At 46.7% G+C, this 23,404-nt stretch overlaps 1 protein-coding gene across 1 annotated transcript; it reads left to right on the top strand.

Moving 5' to 3' along the window:
- The first annotated feature begins 416 nt into the window (after positions 1-416).
- Positions 417-4,584, top strand: LOC125540286 (protein S-acyltransferase 11). The gene is made up of 5 exons (XM_048703889.1): positions 417-694; positions 1,889-2,123; positions 2,260-2,558; positions 2,679-3,169; positions 3,966-4,584. Exons 1-4 carry the CDS (start codon positions 656-658, stop codon positions 3,165-3,167), a joined length of 1,062 nt encoding a protein of 353 aa, XP_048559846.1. The 5' UTR covers positions 417-655; the 3' UTR covers positions 3,168-3,169; positions 3,966-4,584.
- Positions 4,585-23,404: the final 18,820 nt, after the last annotated feature.

The raw sequence follows: 23,404 nt of genomic DNA, 5'->3' as shown, positions 1-23,404 counted from the left end.
GGTTGGAAGCGAACGAACGAAAGATGGTTCGTTCGATTTTTTTTTGCGTGGAGGGAACTACCTGGGAGGTGGGGGGGAGTATGAAAATAAACCGTCTCGGGTGAGAGGGAGGTGGGAGGAAGTACCAAAGAAGTACCAAAAAAGACCGAATAAGGTGAAATGAAAATAAAACCCAGAACACGACCTACTAACTGAGACATTAGGAGTAGAGATACTCGTCGGAAGAAAAGTGGGATGTAGTAGTAGGAATCGTTCGAGGCGTGGATGAAGCTAACTTTTCAGACTGAAACCAGCCGAACTCCTAGTCATAGGACCAAACCGGCCGGACCGGTTCGCGCCGCACCACCTAGACCGACCGACTTGTCGTCGTCCACCATTGGTCACGCGGCGTGTAATATTTTAACTTCTTCTCGCCGCCTCGCTTTCCTCCTCCTTTCCTCGAATCCTTCGTCGCCCAGTCGTGGTCTCGTGGAACCACTCCACCACCACCAGGTCCGTCCGCTCCGCTCCGCTGGCGACGGAGATTTGCGCCTCGGTTGCTCCTCCTCTTCCTCCTCGCCCCCTTCCGCTGGCGCAAGCTTCGGCCGAGTTCCCGGCCGCCTCCGATCTCTCATCATCGCTCCCAGACCCCGCCGCCGGCGGATCTGCTCCGGCGATGGGGGAGCAGCCGCAGCAGCAGGAGCCGCTCCTCGAGGTACTTCTCCCCCCCTTCTTCTTCCCTCCCCTCTCTCCCCAAACACGCTCGCGCGCGAATCGGTAGGTGCCGCCAGCGGTTTCGAGCTTCCACACCCTATCCCCCGCCCCCGTGTACGCGGTTGGACCGCCCCGTACGCTGGCTGTCGCCCAAGCTTGGCCCCCATCCCGTCTGCCGGCCCCCTTCCGCTCCGTTTAGCGACATGGTAGGGATGAACACAACTCACGAGCAATGAGCGGGGCAGCACAAATTTTATTTTCTTTGCGATGAAAAAGGAGCTTTATTTCAAATTGATAAGAGTTACAGTCGAGATACATGGTGTTCCTAGATGCATCCACACAGCCGTGGTACACTCTATGCGACTATAATTCATCTTGTACATGATGATAGAGTTATGAGGAGAGCATCACAAGTCATCTGCTCTGCTCTATGCAACTCATGAAACAAACAGTGCTGCTGTAATTCTTTCCCTGCTATTATTAGGCTCACGGTTTGGCTACCAAGATTGCTCTTGCTCCCGCAGAATCGGGCTTTGGCGCTGTCTATTTGGCTCGAGATCGCACTAGGCTGCATGTAACTAAGGTCACCGCTTCAAGAGTCAATGTAGACCGGAAATTTTGGGCGTATTTACCTGTAGGCTAACTTACTTCATATATATATAGTTCTTCAGATGTGCAGCAGGTTGCTACAAAGGGAGTAACTGTAAAGTATGATGAAATTCATCTCAAAATTGCTCCTACGCCATCAGCCTCAATGGATTAGGGCGATCTGTTTCGAAAATAAATAAATGATTAGGGCGGTTTTTTCAGTTTCTGTTACTTGGATTGTGAACTGAGGCACCAAGTGCACTAGTCTCTTGATAAGGCCCATCAGTGGAAACCTGTTTATTTACACATGTAAAATCCAATGCTTTATAGCTCACCGACATAAACTAAATTCCTTAAAACTCAACTTATTGTGTGTATGGATTACTGCATTCCTGTGTTACCAAGGCCACCAATAATTGTTTCTGACTTCTGTCAAAGTTACTCTGTAAAGAGTGATATTTATACGATCTGTGGATTAAATGACTGCTCATAACTCGCCAACCCTACGCTCTGCGGTTAGCAACACAAAGAATGACGCGACGGAAATAGTTTAATTTGCTAATCTATCCTGCAGCAATGCTCTAATCACCATCCTCCTCCCGTTTAGGTAGAACAATGTCTCACGTCCATACCGGAAGATCATGAAGCCACTTGCTGGGGCTGCGGTCTTCGGCTTGTTTTTTCAAGTTATTCACCTGTCTATAAGTGTGGCTGGTGTGGAGCAGTCACCCAAGGCAACCAAACTTCAAGAAAACCTGACAGCGTATGCTTTTCTCACTGGAGGCGTTTCCGGGATGGGTTCTTTGTGATTGTGCTCGTCCTCTTCATGCTCTTCGTTATATGTAAGTTCTAAATCTCTCACTGTCATTTTCTGAAATGAGGACTTATCTGTTTATTCATGTAAGTTATGGTTCTAATATGTTTGAAGTGTTCCATAGAACTGCTGTTTGATTTTGTTTCCTTTTCGCCGTTTCACAGGTGGCGGGGTCTGGGCGGTGTATCCAGTTGTTTTCTCAATCAGCATCTTCTGTGGCATCTTTCACTGCACAGTCACAGCTCTCTTATCTATATTTACAATTGCAAGTTATTGTTTGGCCTCTTTCAAGTCTGCTGGTGCACCACCAGGCATACGTTGGGGAAGCTATCCCATGGTTGGAAAAAATGATCTTGAGAACTATACTTTCTGTACATATTGTAGTAAACCTAAACCCCCAAGAGCACATCACTGCCGATCTTGTAAAACATGTGTGGTGGACATGGATCATCATTGCCCATTTGTAAGTTGGATAAATTTGACCAGAATGATATCTTGATATATTTTGCACTATGTTGTATCGTGAATTGTTGCTAATTAGTTTTGTCTTGTTTTATTGCCTTTTTGTTGTGTTCATCTGCAGATTGGGAACTGTGTGGGAGCTTCAAATCACCAAGCTTTTGTCGTTTTTCTCATGTCTGTGGTCACGAGTTGCAGTTATGCTGCTATTATGACCATTTATGCAAGTTATCGTATATGGCCCCCTCTAGAGTTTCCAAATGTATCATCATATGGTCAAATGGGTTCTAAGAAAGTACTGATGGAGATCATTACTAGCGTGGCCAGTTCTGCATTCTTCTTATCAGCAAGGGGTATAATTCTGGTATATCTTGCATTTGCCAGTCTATCAGTTAATGCGGGTATAGCTGTGTTGCTGTGCCAGCAACTTAGCTTAATATATGAAGGAAATACATATCTTAGCCATATAAGCTCACCAACTGATATTCATGGAGAGAGAGGATTGCGAAATCTTGTTCGATTTTTTGGGTGCCCCTACCCTCTTTCTAGACTATTGTTGGGCTACACCAACACTGGCAAGTCGCAGAACAATTCAGGCTCAAAACTTCTTTAGAGGTATGCATCCCATTTTTTCAAGCGATGTTTACTTACCTGGTGTCGTTGTTTCATCCTTTCATATGTAGACCCGCTCTTGTATGCACAAGATAAATTTCCTTTCAGTTGTCCCACTTTTGTTAAAGTTGATATACAGTACACTCCACTGTCAATTTTGTTTCCACTTGGCCTTATCAAATGCACAGATTCGGTATTCTACATTATGGGCTTCAAAGGCCTCTTTGCCAGTCGCACCTTTACATATTCTAACTAAGTAGACTAGTCTGTGACAATAAAGTAAATGATTAATTGACCACTACTTGCGGGTGGTTGGTTTATGTTATAATACTATTCAACGTGTTCTTTCAAGATTGGTGGTGGATACACCAGTATGCACTATAGGCTGTTTTGCCAGCCTTCACGACTGTATATTGATAACTATGAATTCTCATCTAGATTATGTAATTAATGGGTCCCTTATAAAATATCATAGCGTTGATGCAAATGACAGATCTTTGCTGATTTTACAAACCTGTTGGCAGAATTTGGTAAATTGATTAGACCAAGGGAATATGTTTGAAGGTTTCATTGTGTGACTTACTGAGCTATATAATGGATAAAATAGTTATTATTTTAATAGTAACTTTAGCTGACCACAGCACACAGAATGGAAGGTGGAGCTAGTTAGTAGCCTGTAAGGCATCTGGCCATAATACTATTGGTTCCTCAGTTTCCGTATTCTGTAAACGCAAAGCAATCATGGTATTTTCTGATCCTTCGAATCGTAGACTGAAACAGAGGTTTTGTTTACATGCAGGCTCCATTGCTGCTGCCCAATAGCCAGTTAGTCTGTACAACTGAAGCTGATGATGTAAAATAGCAGTGATGTACATGATAATTCCTAATCTATAAGGGGGGCTTTGTTACAAAGATTTTCTTTTGGATTCAGTAGTAAAATGGCTGTCTTCAGGTGGATGTTTCACTGGTCTCGTTGCTTTACTCGAACAGTTTCAGCAGATGCTGAAATACAATGTGGTCCTATCTGTTCATTTCCTACAGATGATCTTGCTGCTCTGGTGAATTGCAGTATCTGGAATTCTGATAGTGGTGGAGTCTTTGCTCCAGTAGAAATCATTGTGAAGAAGTGAAGGTTAATTGTGATTTACAGTGACTCTGAATGATGCTGTGAAGGCGCAGAATGCTTGGGCGACATCTCTTGGCTGTCAAAATATACTGACATGTATAGGAAAAGAAACCCAACACTTGTTTTTCTTTAAACCATTTATATTAATCATACTGAAGTAGCCTTGGTAACCATGGTCGTCAACTCCATACAACAGGATTACCTGTGCTGTAATCCTTATGCATCTAGCGTTGTTGAACAGATGCGCATCCTGTGATATTAACGTATGCTGTGCATCATGGTCGCTAACTTATCTCTTCTTGTCAGTCAATACATGTTTGCTGTCAGCACCATACAGGCTCCGGTAGTACTCCCTTCATTCCACAATGTAATACGCCTACGCTTTTCGAGATCTAAGTTTGACCATGAATTTAACCAACGAAACCAACTGAATCGATATTTTTCAGCCGGTTCGTGTGTTCCGAGGCCCTTGCACTGGCTGCAGATTTAAATCTTCATCGAGTTTGGGTGACGACTGAATACTGATTTTGTGGTAGAGGTAAATCACTTGAAGGAGAATTATTTGGGCCCCTCGGGAGGGAATCCAACTTTGAAGCACACAGCTTCGCCAAACTGGGCTCCCTGTTGGACGTCATGTTTGGTTTTTAACCACTCCTGCTATTATTTGCATTGATGTCAAAATGTTAAGTCTTAAATAAATGGGGGTGATTTCTCAAAAAAAAGAGGTGTATAGTCATTTTTAGCAAGAACATGACATCGGCTCGGACGCTGCTCTGCTTGTCCGCCCCGATCCCATGAGGCCCCCAATTGTTTCTACCGTCACTGGGCTACTCCATCTCTTCACTCCCTTGGCGGCCCCATGTTTCTTAACTAGATAATGCCCCCTGCATTGTTGCGGAACCTTGTTAGAAGAAATGCACAAATAAATAATTGCTACAAATGACTAAATCTAATTGAAATCAAATATAAACTTTTGAATTATATGACAATCAAGACAGATGGAGAATCTAAAAAGAGAGAAACTCTTTTCAGTAGAGATATGCATAAATAGTTGCTAAAAATGACTAAATCTAATGGAAACAAAATATAAGCTTTTGAATTAGCAACTATCATATGATTTCCATTTTTGTTAGACTCTGATCACTTTTCTTTTGGTGTTTAATCCTTAACAAATGTTGTGTTATTTGGTCTGACGCATACTCTATACCCTAAACATGAGAGGAGCTATAAAATGGCCCTAGTGCAGTTGTTTCTATCAATCAGTGTCTACTCTCAGTGAGGTTGTTTCTGTCAAGCTTGACATTGCGAGAATACTCAAGTTCCTGAGAGTCATACTAATTGTGCCACTGAGTCCATGCCCGAACTAGTTGTGCATAGCATCGTCACCTTCATGTCAAAGCAGGCAACATCAAGCCACTCGTTGCACAGGTTGTTACACAACAGAAAGTAAAGTACCTATGCTGACAATTTTGAAATTTCTACTCACATATTGTGGCAATGTCACATCCCATCGCCACTATTTCTAACCCTTTTTGTTGGAGTGCTTACCATTAATCCTCAATTGTGAAAGTTAGATAAGAAATAAAAATCAGTCTTGATGTGTGAAACTGTATCTTCAACGGTAATCCAACCGGCTTATTAGATCGCCTGAAGTCTTCTTCCTAGATCTGCACAATTGTTTTTGGATATCAATCTATTCCTACCCCCACACTTCCTTCAGTTTTGTACCACTTCATTAGCCATTATGCATTAGGCCTTGTTCGGTTAATCCCCACCACAAGGGGATTGAAGAGGATTGGAGGGGTTTGATGTGGATTTTGACTTGCTGGGGATTTAATCCCTGCCAATCTGCTCCAAACACCTTCAAACCCTGTGGAACCGAACAAGGCCTTAGGGAAGTTTGGATAATTTAAGAAGCTCGAGTTGATTATGTCTACAGATGTTGTTAAGTTCACGGACACAACCACATATAGGATTAAAACCATAAATGCATTTTTCCAAGGATGGATTTTATTGGCTCAAAATGAAGCATTAAGATGATACGAACACAATGAGTACACACCCGGTCTCTGCATAGTTAGAATGCACACAACCAACACCAACGCACGCACGCATGCACAAAAAATAAAACTATGTGCAGGTGAGGAAAAAAGAAACACCCCAAAGCGACCAGTTATGTGTTTGACAAACTGAATAATGAGCATATTTGCACCAACCATCTCATGACACCACACGGACGATAAGGTTTCTTCAATAGCAACGTTTTCAGGAAAGCATCGACGCTCAAGTGTCGTCGTCACCGAATCCAACCATACATGGCAAGAATATAGGTTTTCACCCTGAAGAAGCAGTTCGAGCATATCCGAGCAATGCCTTCAACAATGTAAGGACATAAAATGATCACCATTGCCAGGTATAACCACCTTGGGTTAGACCTAGGCTTTCACACCGGAGACCGAGTAGCACCACCATCGGCATCACTCATGTATTGTCGTCACCACTTTTTTGCGATCCAGCAGCTACATGCGATGTGGTCGCAATCGCTGCACAACCATCCCTCCATGTCAAGCCATCTTCCATAATTTGCATCTCACCGTCGAAGTCAACCACCGAATCTAAAGAAAAGAATCCTCATGAAGACTTTTCGGTGGTAATTACACAACAACAAAGCCGACGCACATCTGACCTTGATCAGCACAAGGCGGGCGATGGGCGACAACCTAGCCTGTGTCAGGACAGCCCACTTGCCAAGCAACCGTCGTACGCCGGAGGACTGCAGGGAACGCACTGCAACATCAAAGCCTTCGATTCCTGGAGATGGGGCACCAGAGGAAACCGAAGCACGAGTTCCATCTGCAATGTGTCGTCGTCCTGCAAGGGAGCAGGCGCCTCAACCAGGGACATGCGCAGCAGGCACCTGTTGCCGGGCTCCAGACCCGGGAGTCCTGATGGTGATGGAGGGAGGGCGGGAGAGAAGTGGGACACGACCCTAGAAACCTAGCCACCACTGTCCGGAAGCCACTGCCGACAACGACGACGAGGAGGAGGCCTAGTGTGTTGGCGTCGTTCGGTCGCCTCGTGCTAGGGCACCAGTTTTCAGGAGTAGTTGATGCAAACCAGAAATGCATAGCGAGTGTGCCATGTAAAAACTCACATGTGAGAGTTAGGTCATGGCCTCAATGAACTAACAAAAAGTGTGTGTGTGTGTGTGTGTTAGGGGGGGGGGGGGGGGGGGGGGGCTATAGTCCCCACCCATTACCCCTCTTTAACACAAGGCATGGAAGAAGCGTAGCTAAGATACCTTAAAGGTACAACATACCTCCACTATGTCGTATCATTCAGTGCGGCGGATGCCTTCATACCATGACCAGTCCTGTCAGAGAAGTTCCAAATTAGGCTAATTCCGTGTCTGTGTCGACTATGAGGATGTGCTCATGGAGGTTCCACCCATCACGTGGGTGATTAAGTGCTTCCTTCCTCCCATCCGCTTCTTCTAACGCGACACGACCTCTTCGATAGTAAATCAGGTTTCGGACATACGCTTCTTAAAATATTTTACATGCATAAATAAAATTGTAAAAAAGGACTAAGCATTAGTTAATTCTCAGTCGACTGAGAAGTCTCCTTTTTGTTTAATTCCCGTTGGATGTTTTCGCGAATGAAAAACTTTTTGCCATGATGGGCAGAGCCGCCTCTCTTTTAGTAGAGGGCGGAGCTGCCTGGACCCAGTGCCAGGGCTATATGTCGCCCGTACAAATTCCTAATAGGAATTGCCTACGGGCGACAGTAGTGGCCGGACCCACTTTTCTGCTTGGTATTGAGTGTGTAGGTTCACTTAGTTCTCCCTCGTAGCGATCGCAATACAATTTGCTTGCTCTGTTTTTTTCTTTTTTTCTTTTGCTTTTCGTTCAGTAGTTTGTTCTTTTCACCGAATTGTTGTTTTTCTTTTTCTTCTTCTTTTTATGATTTGGTTTACTTTTTTATTCAATTGTGTGTTTTTTTTCACTTTTTTCCTTCGTTATACTCCAGTTTTCTTTGTTTTTTCTAGGTTTTCTTTGGTTTCTTCATTTTGTTTTTGTTTTTTTATTGGTTTTGTTTTTCCAATATGTGTATACTTTTGATCATACATGTTTTTATATTATTAAAACATTTGTTTTATACCTGTTTCGCATTTTTCAAATATTTTTTTACGGAAACATGTTTTGATTTTTTTTTCAAACACGTTTTAACTATTGTTTTCAAATACATGATGCAATATTTTTTGCACTATGTAAACATTTTTTGTACATTGTAAAACATTTTTTGAAAATGCCATGAACACATTTTTTTAAACTTGTGAAGATATTTTTGAATGTGTCATACATATTTTGAATGTTTGAAACATTTTTTTAGTTTGTATAAACAATTTTGTAAAATGTCACGTACATTTCTATTGAAATGTGCGACATTTTATGTTTGTCACATTTTCCGTACATATGATTAATATTTGCGTACATATGTGTGGCATTTTCCATACATATGACTAAAATTTTCCGTATACATGATTAACACTATTTTGGTTTTTCCATTCACATTTATACATTTGTGTATACGTGAGGGACATTTTTCTATACATGTTTAGCATTTTTCAAGACTAACATTGTACAAACATTTTTTTTGAAAATGTCTTGAACACATTTTTGAAAATTGTGATTTTTTTTATAAATGCAATGCACATGTTCTTTTAATTTACAGAGTCATTTTTTGAATTACACGAACATTGTTTTTACAGTGTATAAACATTTTTCATACACATGATTAACATTTCTCATACACACGATTAACAATTTCAATTTTTTTATTGACACTGTAAATCTTCATATATACATCAAAAACATTTTTCTATACACGTTTAACGTTCTTCAAATGCAAAATAAACATTTTTAAATTTTATGTAAAGTATTTTAATATGCATTAGAATTATGTAAACAAAAACAAAAGATAAAAAATGGAAAACAAAAATGTGAATAAGAACATAATTAAATACACACACACGCGCGCGCGCACACACACACACCAAAGCAACTTGACGTCGGCACACATGCCGTGGTGATTGGGCCCTTCGAAAACCTGCACCCAGCAGGCGAGCCGCTCCCTGGACCGAGTACTTTCTCCAACGATGCTATACACACGACACATGTGCATGATTTGTGAACGATGTAGTTAATCAAGCCGTTGGTTTGTGGGAATAAACTGCAGGACACCGTCTGATTTTGAATCATGCATGAATCGGCCACGCATGTGTCGTGTGCAAAGCAGTTTCGTACTTTCTCTCCCTTATCATGAATATACGGGCTGAGTTAGCACAAGGTTCTTTTAGAGAAAATACGTCTATGTTCTAGGAATATGTCATCCCTGACTTTATTTCTCACTCCATTGTAAACGAATAAGGTCTTTTATGTTTTAAAAAGGGGCTGGGCTGCAATCTTAGGATTGTTGTGTCCTTTGTATGAGGCCTATGTTTTGGGTTGAACGCTGTTTCATTCTGAATTTACTCTTTATATGCCCTTTTAAGAACAATATTTACACTTTCAGTTAAAGAATGTACTCTTTATGTTATGTTTACAAATTGGGAATTGCTCAGCATCAACCGGTTGAAAAGAGACATTGCGTCCGTCGTCTTTGCTGCAACACGTGTCTATGTGGGCCACACGAACATCTCCACCATCCCCCGTTTTCTATAACAAGGCCCAACTGCATCGTCTTCTCCCCCACGACTCTAATCTCTCTTTCTCTCGCATCTCCTGCTACAGATTGGACGGGGCGTTGGCAGCCGGCCGCCGCCGCCTCCCACACCGCGTTGCCGGCCGCCCCGCCACTCACATCTCTCCTACGCCACATCTAGATCGGGGTCGCCGAGCCACAACCTGACGTTGGCGACAGTGCCTGAGATCCGCGCGACCCGATTGTCGCTCCAGTGACGCGCGGCGCAGCGCACGGCCTCATCATCGACGTTGTCAGTGTCAGGGGTGCCCTCCCTGTTGGATCCGTCCCAGCCCCGCACGGCGCGTTTACAATCGGGGCGGCGGGCTGTCGGCTGTTGCTAGTCACGACGAGGCATTTGGGAGGTTAAGCACCATCGTTGCAACGCTATCGATGTTTCTGAAAAAATTGTTTTAGTTGCAATAGTCAATTTTTTTTTTGAAAAAAAGCTCTTGTTGCAAAGAGGGATCATAAGGGGAGATGCTTTGCACCACCAATGTTTGTGAAACAAAGCTTTCGTTACAATCGTTATATGTGTTTCTGAAATAAAGCTCTTGTTGCGATAGTTAGATGTGTTCCTGAAACAAACCTCTTGTTGCAATAGTCACTGTAGTACGTGCTAGCTACGTGACACACATCTCGCCATCCGTGATCCGTCTCTCTCCCGTGGATTAACCTACGTAGTACCACTCTGCTAATATTCCGCCGTCACATGGCCACACGCATGCTTCATGCTTGGAGATCGATCCATGGACATGCCCTGATTATACTCTCCTCATTCCGTGGTAGTTTTAACGTAGGAGGCTGCGGGCCGAACATTACAGCTTCGTAGGAGCGCATAATTAAATCGATTGTTTAGTCTTGTTCCCGCTGGAATTTTAGTTTGCCTTGGTTGCATGCATGCACGACGTGCAGAAACCGCGCATTCGTAATAAACTGAACTAGACCAATTCACCACCTTGCAATGCAAAATCAAGTCAACAAGTAGTAAATGCATAACAAAAGATATAGAGAGTGCTTGGATTTAAGGGACTTATTTTAGCTTGACTAAAAATAGTCTTTTTAAAAGGCCAAAATCCCCAACAAACCTGACTAAAGAGAGGCTAAAATTAATCTTGATACTAAATTTTTTTAGTCAGGGGTACCCCTACTAAAATGTGGTTAGTCTTTTCTCTCCTCATTTAACTCCTCTCCTTAACACAGGCGAGTTCTGAATTGGATGGTTTGGAGGATAATTTTAGTCTTTTTAGTATTTGGATCCAAGCATAGATAAGGCTAGCAAGTTTTAATCCACTATTTTTAATCATGAGACTAAAACGTATTCAAGCATCCTCATACTCCCATCCGTTTCAAAATAGACGACTCAATTTTGTACTAGATGACTCAACTTTGTACTAGAGTTAATACAAAGTTGAGTCATCTATTTTGAAACGGAAGGAGTATATATACGGCTAGGCATGTTGCTGCCATGTGCCAGCTCGCTTGCACCCGTGCCGGCGGTGGCCACTGGCCGGCCGGGTGCGAATATATATACTAAGCACCATGTCTCTGGTCGACGCAGTCTCTACATGTTGTACACAGACGCAGCTACTACGGCAACGTAGAGAAAGTAACCCAGCAAGCAAACAACAGTAATATATATACTACCACTGCACTGCTCGATCGGACGGCGCGCTGCCGCCCCCCCCCCCCCCCCCCCCCCCGTCTTTACAGCGCGAAAAGATTCATTTCCTTCACGACACGCACATGCGCGGCGCTACCGATCTTCCGATCCGATCCCCATCCCTCGTAGAAGGAGGAGGAGGAGGAGAATAATCAAGAGACGGGCATTCAATAATGCCATGCAGGCACGATGTGCAGAAAACCCTAGCATTGTAAACTGAACTAAGGTTCACCGCCTTGCAAAGTCAAGTCAACAAGTAGTAAATGCATCACAAAAGAGATACATGCGCGGCTAGGCATGTTGCTGCCATGTGGCAGCTCGCTTGCACCCTTCTCCGGCACCGGCGGTGGCCACTGGCCGGCCGGCCTGCCGGGTGCGAATATATATACTAAGGGCTGTTTGGATTGAGCCCAATCTTGCCTTACCAAAAAATTAGCAAGACCAATTCCAGGGCATGACCAAAAAATTGGCAAGTCATGGCTGTTTGGATTGTAGCCATTGCAATGTCCAAAATTTTGGCAAAAACAGACTTCCGTTTGGTTTGCAACCATTGACTTGATAATCATACTATTCTTGGGAATAATTGACACGTCTATTACAAACTTTCTGAATATATATATATATATATATATAGAGAGAGAGAGAGAGATATTAAAGCAAAGATGCAATCAAGAGAAAAACAACAACATAATGTCATGAGACTGCTATGGCCGGAAGTTGCTAATCACGCCGAGCCGCAGGGACCATGCTGCATGCATTTACTTTTCTTTCTTCTTTTGCTAAAACAAGTTGCATGCATTTACTTTCCTTTTTTTTTTTGGCTAAAACAAGCTGCATGTACTAGCCTTTTTTCCGCTAACAACAAGCTACATGTATCAGCCTTTTTTCCGTTAACAATGGGCAGTTGCTAATCGTTGCGAGGAAACCCGATTAGTTACAGGTAAAATAATCAAAACGAGTGTCTGCATGCACTGCATGCGAATAGAAAAGGAATATTATATTGGGCCCACGGAGGATTAGGGGAGAGAGTCGCCGTGCCAATCTTTTGGCGAAGCTTTTCTGCGCCCGCAGCTCGCCAGCGAGTTGGCAAGATTTACATGGGCGTGCCGCGGGCGAGCTAGGCACGCCAATATTTTGGTAGTAGTCCAAACGGCTGCCAAATTGTATGGGCTAGCCAATTTTTTGAAATGGTCAGAGTTGGTAGCAATCCAAACACCCCCTAAGAACCATGTCTCCATCTGGCTGCGATGGTCAGAGCAGCTCCAACGCGCCGGCCCAAATGAACGGCATTTTTGTCCTTTTTTTGTTCGTTTCGGTCCGCCGTCTGCTCGGCGTCCGTTCTCTTTTTGATTTGGATCGGCATTGCGTCTAATGCGCCGACCCATATTTGCCGACGTGGCTGGTTGGCCGTTCTTTTTCAACAAATATGTACACATTTTGCATTATTTCACAAGCAAACATATAAAACATAGCATAGTTCAGAACCAAATAAAGCATAGTTACAAAACCAACTAAATTAAGTATAGTTTTACGAGCCGAATAAAAAATAAATTGTCTCAAATACATGTGAAAAAGAAGATATCTATTGGTTGCCAACATGAACCCACATATGATTAATTAAATTATTTTGCAGCTGCATGTGAGTTTTTTCAATCACGCATTTCATGATGAAATTGGGTGAACTGTTCAAACGTTGCCGCTCCTCCATGCTCAGGCACAACATTCTCACCTTAAAACGGAAACCCTTGATCTTAGATACTTTCCAGGCGCTCATCTTCTACGATCATATTATGCATGATCACACAAGCAGGCATCACCTCCTATAGCTGTATCTTGAGGAGTCGGCTCTCTCAAGTTCTCAGGGCCGAATACAACAATCACAGTCTTGCAGAACTTGTACATGGAGTCTAGGAATGTGGACTCGCTCATACGGACGCACTCATCAATGAGAACACCGGGCACTCCGTATGCAATCATTTGGATGGCTGCAGTGAATTTCTGATAAGATGAGAAGCCAATCTTTCCAAGGGTGTCCTCTTTGCACTCGAAATAGTTATCATATCCGACCACTCCCTCTCTAATACGGTTGAAAACATGCCTACCCATACGAAAACGCCGCCAGAATTTCTGATGTTTGAACAGCGGGTTGGTTGTGTCAAAGTAGTCCTTCCAAAGAAAGAAATGGTCGCTCTCTCGGGTGCGATTCAACGCCGGAAGGTGTCCCGGGATCGAGCCATGGAACACCGACCACTGGTTATTAAGGTGGTGATGGACCAACACGGCAGCCAAGAACTCATCCTTATGATCGGACGAGGAATCGTCGGAGTCGCAAAGGAAATTATGGAAAAAGAACTCGTCAGTGGAGTCCATTTTATACCTTGGCAAACCGTCGAACAGCTTGCGGGTGTCGACGAAGGATCTGGCCGGCGAAGAGACGCGCACCTCCCTCAGACCAGGTGGATGGCCTGGAGACGTCCGATGAGCGTGCCGGTGTCAGGACGAAGGAGTTGGGCGGGGCGGCGAGGCGGCTTGCTGCTCGCGACGGCGGCGTCGGGAGGTCGGGGTGGGAAGCTTTGGTGGCCCGGCGGCAAGACGGTAGTGGCGACGTTGGGGGGTGGTGTGTCGGCACCGGCAAATGGGCGGCGACGATGATGCGGTAGAGGCAGGCGAGGGTTTGCTGTCGATATGGGGGGTGGGAGAGGATGGCAAATGTGCCACCGACTAGCAGGCCTGGGGAAGGAGTAGGCGGGCGCCGCATGTCCGTCTCGTGTCCGTGCGGACGCAAATGAGGCAAGAAAATGAGCCGGGAATGGGTCGGCAGTGGATGAAAAGCGGACGCGCGTTCATTTAGATCGGCGCGTTGCATCGATTTTTCTGTTCACCACGACCAAACAAACGCGCGTGGACGAATAGGTCGCGGCATTGAACTTGCTCTCATGGGGCAGTCTCTACATACGGATCAGGGAAACCAACTCAGCAAACGACACTATAAACTCGATCGTCTTTACAGCGCGAAGAGATTTATTTCCTTCACGACACGCACATGCGCGGCGCTACTGATCCTCTGATCCGATCCACATCCCTCGTAGAAGCAGGAGGAGGAGAATAATCAAGAGACGGACAATCAATAATGCCAGCACGGTGGGTGCATCTCTCTCCCTCCCTCTCTCTCAGTCCCAGATCCAACAGAAATCCACTTTTCCTGTCTGTCAGTAGCAGTAGCACCCCTGCCCTGAATCCGCACTGGTAGTACCATCATCATGCGACCTTTAAGTTTAACCCCTCCATCCCTTGGTGTGTTTCCCTGCACTGCACTTGACTCGTCTTTTGGGCTCCGCCCTCTTACGCCTGAATGAGCAATCATAACCTGGCGAAAGCCGGCCCTGCTTTTTGCTGGGTCCGGCTGCTCATCTGCCACTGTTACGGCCCGTGCTGTTGCCGCCAGGTCTCGGAGCTGCTCCCAGCGACCCATCCAACTTTTCCTATTCTTCTTTGAGCTTATTTATATATTTATCTTGTGTGTTGATGTGCTATCTTCGTCCGTCCGTCGTGGTATACGTACGTAGTACTCCTACAATACAATGCTACACACGCTCTGCATTTTACTCCCAGTGAATAAACGCAAGGCTGATTCACCACTCCTACCCTGACAGAAGAGCAGAGCAGACTGCACATTCTTTCCTGCTGTGGCATGCATGCAGCCGAGGCAGCAGCAGGACGTCATAGTCATTCAGTGAACAGTCTTTCTGCAGCAGCGCAACATGCATGGCACATTGAGATGGCACCACTCCTACTATCAATCGCGAGGCCCGCCCGCCCGCCCGGTTTATTAATCCTTCATGTGACAAAGCGTACAATGCAACTCTCAGGTTTTGACGCTGTACATTTTCGCGAGTGAGAAAGCGGTTTCAAACAGTGGCTTCAGCTAAGTGCCACTATACTATACCCTCTCGATCTACAGGGCCTGTCCGTTTCCCCGACTGACTGACACTACACGTGGTCCAGAGATCTTCTTGAGTACTCTGCGTACAAGTTAAAGCAGCTACCTAGCCGCATAATCTGCATTTGCATAGTTAATCGGCCCAGGTCAGGGCCATGATTAGCCTGTCATTTTTCCTCAAGTAGGCATGCAGGTCGCAGCCTTGCAGCCTTGGCCGGCTTAAACTAATTTACCAGGCCCCAGAACGAGTCCAGATGAGGAGCATTCTGCAGCTAGGCTGCAACACACATGGCCATGACAGTGGAGATGTAGGAGTAATCATAATTATTACTCTACAAAAGTGCGGGTTTGCTCACAAACAGGGTGTCTGATTGGCGGTTGATCCGTTGCTGTGCTGGGCATGCGCCACATGCACGCAGGCGCATGGAGACACGACAACGAAGCGCGCGCTGCCGTGCCGTGCCCACCACTAGGCTGCACCTGCACGACAAGCCGCCCATCGTCGCAAGGACTCGAGGAGAAAAATAACCTGTTGGTGCCAAGGTCGCGTGATTTTGGAAGAATTTGGTAGGCGGATGTGTGCCTTCCTGCCTGCTGCCTGCTTCATGCCTCGTCGATCTCTGCTCCTCCTCGTGCCTGGTAGGTGGATCTCCGCGGTGTGTTCACTGACTCCATGTGATGATTGCTATAGTATACTACACTTAACACTGTACTACAACTAGTACGTAGTCGGTATTTTCTTTTAGAGAAAAGGCCCTCTTAGGTACGTAGTCAGTATTCCTTTCTTTCCTTCTGAAATACTGCTGTGTTTTAGCAGTTACTCCGTGTTTTAGCAGAGGCGTGCGTACGTGTTTTAGCAGCATACGGCGATCGAGCATGGGTTGCTAGCTAGCTAGCTTAGCTTAGCTAGTGTGCACATGTGAGATGTGACGAGAATTGGCAGATCCAGAAACCTGTCACACACACACACACATGCATGTACTGCACCTACTACATATATATATACACGTCTTCTTCTGCTTGTCTGTACGTACGTAGCATGGATCGAGTAGTGTGCTAGTACCACATTTATCTTGGCGTTGTGCAGACGATAAGTAAGAGCGCATGCAGCGGTATGTGTCAAGTGTCGTCCACGAGTCCGGCCGGCCGGCTGACAACATCCGTCCATCCACATATCCTCCCACCGACGGACTTCACGCGCGCCTGCTGCATTGCATGCATGAAGGGAAGGCCCGATACTGTCGTACGTACGCCTGTCCACGCAATAATCGATCCACCCATGGGCCGAAAATGGCGACGAAAATCCTGCGCCCATGCATGCATATATACAGTATATCTCCGATTTACTCATGCGTGACAGGCACCACGCGTCTGTCGACGGAGGCCATGCATGCATTCCCATTCTAGATCGACAACAAGCTAGCTAGCTAGACTACGCCCCGGCCGGTCCCGAACGTTCGTACGTACGTATCTACGCCGTAGCTAGGCTCTGAATCTGAATGGCGCGCACATGCATGCATGGTGATGGTATACACGGTCGATACATGCTCGCGCGCATGGATGCAGCAGACGACGTACGATCGAACGACAGCACCGTGGTGGAGTGGAGTACGTAGCAAGCATATACATTCATACATGCGCCCACGCCCACGCCCACAGCCATGCAGCCGCTCATGGCTCACCGCGTGCGTGCAACTGGTTGGTTGGACGATCAGTAAGTAATCCAGCATCCATCCATCCAGCAGTAGAGTACTCTACTCCGTTCTACATTACTCGTCGCAGAAAAAGATGTATCTAGAATTAAAATACATGTAGATACATCCATACCTGCGACAAGTAATGCGGAACGGAGGGAGTAGATGCATGCAGTTCTTGGTATCCCAATCCCAAAAATCAAAGGAGCTCTTTGTACGGTCGATGATAGAAAAATAGCAGCAAGATGGGACAGGTTGAAGAAGAAGAAGAAGAAGAAGAAGAAGAAGAAGAGCTAGGCTTGGAGTTGGAGGAATTATATACTGACTGACTGACTGAAGATGATCCGGTATGTATGTATGGGTGGACGGGACGGATGGGGATTAATATTCCCGGCGGGCGCGGTGCGGTGCCGGCAGTCGCACGGAAAAGGAGGAGGGAGGGCGGGACGGACGGCACGGGGTGGGGTGGGGTGCGTGGGGCTCCATCTACCGGCCACCATGCATGAGCCTGGCCGCTGCTGCTGGCACTGCCACTGGCACTACTCTCCTCTCTCTACGCCGGCCCGTGCCCTCTCACCCCCTCTCTCTGCTCTATTTATATCCCCTGCGCCGTGGGCCGTTGCTCTCACTCCTCTCCCGCAACCACCTCTAGCTAGCCGCATCCTCCTCCTCCTCCTCCTCTCCCCGGCCGCCCTCTTCCTACGCCTCTAGCCTCCTCTTTCGGTGCTTGCCGTGATGTGAATTATGGCGTGGAAAGGTGCGCGGGCATGCTCTCCACAGGCTTTCTTGAACTGTGAACTCGCGGGGATGGGGATTCCCCCGGATTGTGGCGCTCCCGCCTTCTCTTCGGCCGCCTCCGCCTGTTGATGGTTCAAGAAAGCCCATGGAAACCATGCCCGCCTCCTGTGTCTCGGCTCTGCCCGGCGACGTGGGTTGCAGCTCTGTGTCTTTGCTCGCAGAATTTCGCGTCCGTTTTCCTGAATTATGCGTTTTTGCTCTGAATTCTGTGTTTGTCTGCTTGAATTATGAGTCTTTGGTCTGAATTCTGTGTCTGTTTACCTGGATTATGCGTTTTTTGCTCTGAATTTTCAGTCTGCTGGTCTGAATTGCGCGTCTGTGCTCTGAATTTTGAGTCCGCTGCCCTGAATTATACGTCTGCTGGCTTTGCCTGAATTGTGTGTCCGTGCTCTGAAATATGGGTCTGCTGGTCTGAATGATGCGTCTGTTCGTCTTAAGTACGCGCCTCTGCTTCGAATTATGTGTTTGTTCGCCTGAATTACGCGAGCTTGCTCTGAATTTTGCTCTTCTGCTTCTCAATTCAGGGAATTCTCTTGGCAGTCCTTCTCGAGCCATCAAACACGTGAATTCCGCCGTGCGGGGGTGGGTGCAGAATCGCGGCGTTAATTGCCTTGTCCCGTTGGAGCAAGTCCACGGCAGTCGCGCCAGGGATTTACCTGGCCTAAATTCGGCAACAGGATGGCCTGAATTCGGCCATCGTAAATGCTGCCTGCAGGTGCAGTTCAGTGAGAAGGATCTCCTCCCGTGGCAGTTTTGCCTTCTCCGGATCTTGTTTTCGGTCGCCTTGTTTTTCCCAATTGATGAGCTGAATTCTACCCTTTTACAGTTGCGTTTGGTCTGGACAATTTTCGTCTTTTCCCAATTCTGAATCGCTCATCCATCCACGCCCTGTTTATGGAAAATTCAGAACAAGAGCCCAATTGCCCATCCACGCTCTGCTTATGGAAAATTCAGAACACGAGCCGAATTGCACGTCCCCGGTGTGTTCATGGAAAATTCAGAACACAGGCATAATTGCCCGGTGTGTCCATGCAAGAGTTCTTCAGACCAGAGACGACGCCGCTGCTAAACGCTAAAGCAAGCCGAGAATTCAGATCTTTTTTATTTATTTTTTTGAAATTGAGAATTCAGATCAGGAATGGTGTCAAAAGGTTTGGCCGAAGCAGCCTTGAGAATTCTTCAGTGTTCTTTTTCCCTGACTGAAGCAATTTTCAGAATTTACCTGTGTGGGACTTGGAACTGCAGTTGAGGGCTCTCATGGTGGTTTGTTTCTGCATAATAACCGTCCCACATCTATCCCGCCTTAACTGCCTAACCAAACCGGCGCGTGTAATCACGGTGTTCAAAATTCAAAAACGGAGCACCTGTACAGTGACCTGACCCTGACTGGGTAGATCTGCTTGGTTTGCCGCCGTAGTAATCTCTGTCTCAACCTGGACCCTGACGGAATGACTGACAGCACTGCACTTGTCCACTCACCACAGCCGCACAAACGCAACAGTAGTCACCGGATCCCCCGTAGTATAACGCCGGCAGAATTCAGCATATGCTCTTCTCCATTCTTCTACTACTACTACTACTCACCGTATGCAGTAAGTAACTAATAACCGCGGAGCTCACGACAAAACCCCTTTCGGGGCGGCCTCACATCAGGTCCCCGTGGAAAGAAAGAAAGAAAGAAAGAAAGAAGCAAAGAGACAAACAGAAAGGCCGGCGTGCCCCCTTTGCCGTTGGACGGTGTTTGCTACCGCATTACGGCCATGGCCATGGGTCCTGTATTGCGTAGCTTAGGAAAATGACCGCTCCGTCGTAAAGGAGAGCCGTCGCCGTGGCCGTCAGCGTCAGGGAGCGCGGGCGGTGGGGCCGCACGGCCTCTGCCCTCCGTCGATGGATCGGCAGCAGGTGGAGACCAACCAAACCAAACCAAATCGCGCTGGTGCAGGCAGGCCGGCCGTAAAGTGGTCGATCCGGGCCGGCACGCACGCACCGGAAAGCTAGGCCAGCGAGCGAGCATAACCCCCACGTAAAAGTCGCCATGTGATCGATTGATTCCCCTGCAAAACATTCGGATTATCATCCCGTTTCACCTCGCCTGCGGCGCTCTGCTCTGCTCTCCTCTGCGTGCGCCTCTGCGGCGGCGGCGGCGTGCGGCACCCGACCCGACCCCCCGCGCGCGCGCCTGGAGGACGTAGTACGGCAGTGAGCAGGGCGCATACCGGCCGGCGTCTGTCAGTCCATGTGCATTGCAGTTTATTCAGGCTTTCGATCGTGCCGTCCTACCGCTGCATGCTTTGCGGTGCCATGGCATGGCATGGCAGAGATTGGGATCTGCATCTGCAAATCTGGCGCTGATCGGCGGAGATTTGGGAAGGGATTACGGCGGGTGGGTTATGCGGATCACATGACTTGGCAATGATGGATGGACGGGTGGAGAGGTTGTCCTGTCAGTCACGGCCTCGCCTGACCCACGCCGGGGCTGGTGCCGGTGCCGGTGCCGGTGCCGGGGCTGCGCAGATCCAGACCCTTCCTGCGGCCGTAGGGGACCAACCAGATCTCCCCGCGGACACAGGGCATATGAGATGAGATGTGACGGGATACTCCCCCGCCCCGCTCTACCACCTCTACTCTCCCCCTGCCTACGCGCCTAGTGCTGCCACGCATGCACGAATGGACCCCGAAAACCACGCCACTGGTACTACCTCCCTCCTGATTTATTGGTCTTTATTAATTTACGTGACAAAATTTGACCACAAATATAACTGCTCAAATGTTTATCATGTCACCAAAAATTACATCATTAAAAGTTATATTCAAATATAAATCCAATGATATAATTTTTATTGATACGCATGAATATTTTGTTAGTTAATTTATGGTCAAATTTGGGCATAGAAATCAGTGAGACCAATAAAGCAGGACGGAGGTAGTACAAACCAAATCAAAATTATTACTTTACTAACATTCGAGTTCACGTGGCGTGTTTGGCATGAGGCTCAACCAACTCCGCCAGATCCAAAAATCCTTCATTTGGTTGCCTTACCTGCATGAAAATTTCAGTCCGCACATAACTTAAAGCACCGCTCGGCCTGGCTCCAAAGCAACGGTTGAATCGGCGTTTTCCGTGAGCCAGACCTGAGCGATGCAAGCGACCGCACATGCTTGCACGCGACTTCCATGCCTTTGTCAATGGCGATAAGCCCTCTCCCACCGCCTTGGTCAATGGTGATAAGCCCTCTCTCCACGCCTTCGCAGGGATCGATGTAGGCATCGATTTACCCATCATTTGAACTTTGTGCATTGATTAAATGGAGAGATGTCGATTTAGGCATCAAAAACAGAGAGAGGTCGACCTAGACATCGATTTAGGGCGTGTTGGGTTAGTCCGTACAATGGGACTTGAAATGATTTCAACTAAAAGGGAGTTAAATCAATGGCAATCACCTTAATTAAGTCGCTCGATTTTCACTATGCGCCATGGTTCTGGAGGCACTTCCGGTGGCGGTAGCACTGACTCTGGTAGTCGTCAACCATCGACATCATTGTAGACTAGTCAGGCTCAAGAACCCTAGCCACCATATCAATTGCTTCGGTATTGCCAGCATCTACCATCTCGTCCTCCTGCTCCTCCTCCTCCTCCTCTAGGACAAATGTGGCCGATGCCACCGCAACGGCCGGCGTTGCTGCCACCTCTGAAATCCCCGGCCACCACTTTCAAAGTCCATGGTCGCTGCCGCCATCGGTGTACCCGACCGAAGTCTCCACCGGCGTCCCGGTCCCTGTACGCCGATTCTATGTTGGCCAGCCGACGCGAAGCGGTGACGCCATAGCCTCACCCCCATTTCGAACCCCAATCTAGAGTAATTTTTCTTCCTTGGTTGCTACTAACTTCTTAAGTAAATCATGTGTTAGGTTGGCTAGGTTTTCTTGATTTGGAGTGATATGTGTTCTTTATATGGAAGGAACTAGTTGATCTGGAAGCTAGATGTGTATGCTGCTTGAGCTGTCTCTAATATTGTGTAGGTCAATTCTAGTCTGCCCGTATGTTTCAATGCAAATGACAATCAGTAGTGGTACGTTATCCTTTCAGTGCAAATGATTCAATAAGTAGGAACTAGTGCTACTTGAGTTGTCTATAACACTATCCTGGTGAAGTATTTATTATTTGAATCAAAGAGGGGGAGCTTTGTTTCTGTGAAGTAGTAACTCTATTACACCTGCTACTTCCAACTTTCAAAGAGATTTGGTTGAAATACGTTGATATGTATTATAGCTGAGAATATTTATGATAATAAATGTTGGGGAACGTAGTAATTTCAAAAATTTTCCTACGCACACGCAAGATCATGGTGATGCATAGCAACGAGAGGGGAGAGTGTGATCTACGTACCCTTGTAGATCGACAACGGAAGCGTTAGCACAACGTGGTTGATGTAGTCATACGTCTTCACGGCCCGACTGTCGGTGTCAAAACCGGCGGATCTCGGGTAGGGGGTCCCGAACTGTGCGTCTAGGCCGGATGGTAACAGGAGACAGGGGACACTTTGTTTTACCCAGGTTCGGGGCCTCTCGATGGAGGTAAAACCCTACTCCTGATTGATTAATATTGATGATATGGGTAGTACAAGAGTAGATCTACCACGAGATCAAGGAGGCTAAACCCTAGAAGCTAGCCTATGGTATGATTGTGTATGGAGTTGATTCTCTACGGACTACAACCCTCCGGTTTATATAGACACCGGATAGGGTTAGGGTTACACAAAGTCGGTTACAATGGTAGGAGATCTTGAATATCCGCATCGCCAAGCTTGCCTTCCACGCCAAGGAAAGTCCCATCCGGACACGGGACGAAGTCTTCAGTCTTGTATCTTCATAGTCCAGGAGTCCGGCTGAAGGTATAGTCCGGCTACCCGAACACCCCCTAATCCAGGACTCCTCAGTAGCCCCCGAACCAGGCTTCAATGACGACGAGTCCGGCGCGCAAATTGTTCGGCATTGCAAGGCGGGTTCTTCTCCAAATCTTGTGTACCTGTAGGAATAATGTCCTATTCTTGTAATGTAGTGCTCCTCGGCTTCCATGCCCAATAATGGCCGTCTTCTACGTGTAAAGCAGATGTGAAAAACCGGGGCATTTTTACATTTACACCCCTGGCCGTATAAACGAGCCGCCTATTTAACGGGATGGGGACTTAGATCCAAATCACATCTCCTCCTTTCCGCGAGTGATCATCAGAGCGCTTCCAGCAAAGGTCTATTCCAACATGACCAGCCGTCGTAG

Source organism: Triticum urartu, chromosome 2, assembly GCF_003073215.2.
Source record: "Triticum urartu cultivar G1812 chromosome 2, Tu2.1, whole genome shotgun sequence".
Taxonomy (NCBI): Eukaryota; Viridiplantae; Streptophyta; class Magnoliopsida; order Poales; family Poaceae; genus Triticum; species Triticum urartu.
This window is presented reverse-complemented; position numbering and strand designations above follow the sequence as displayed.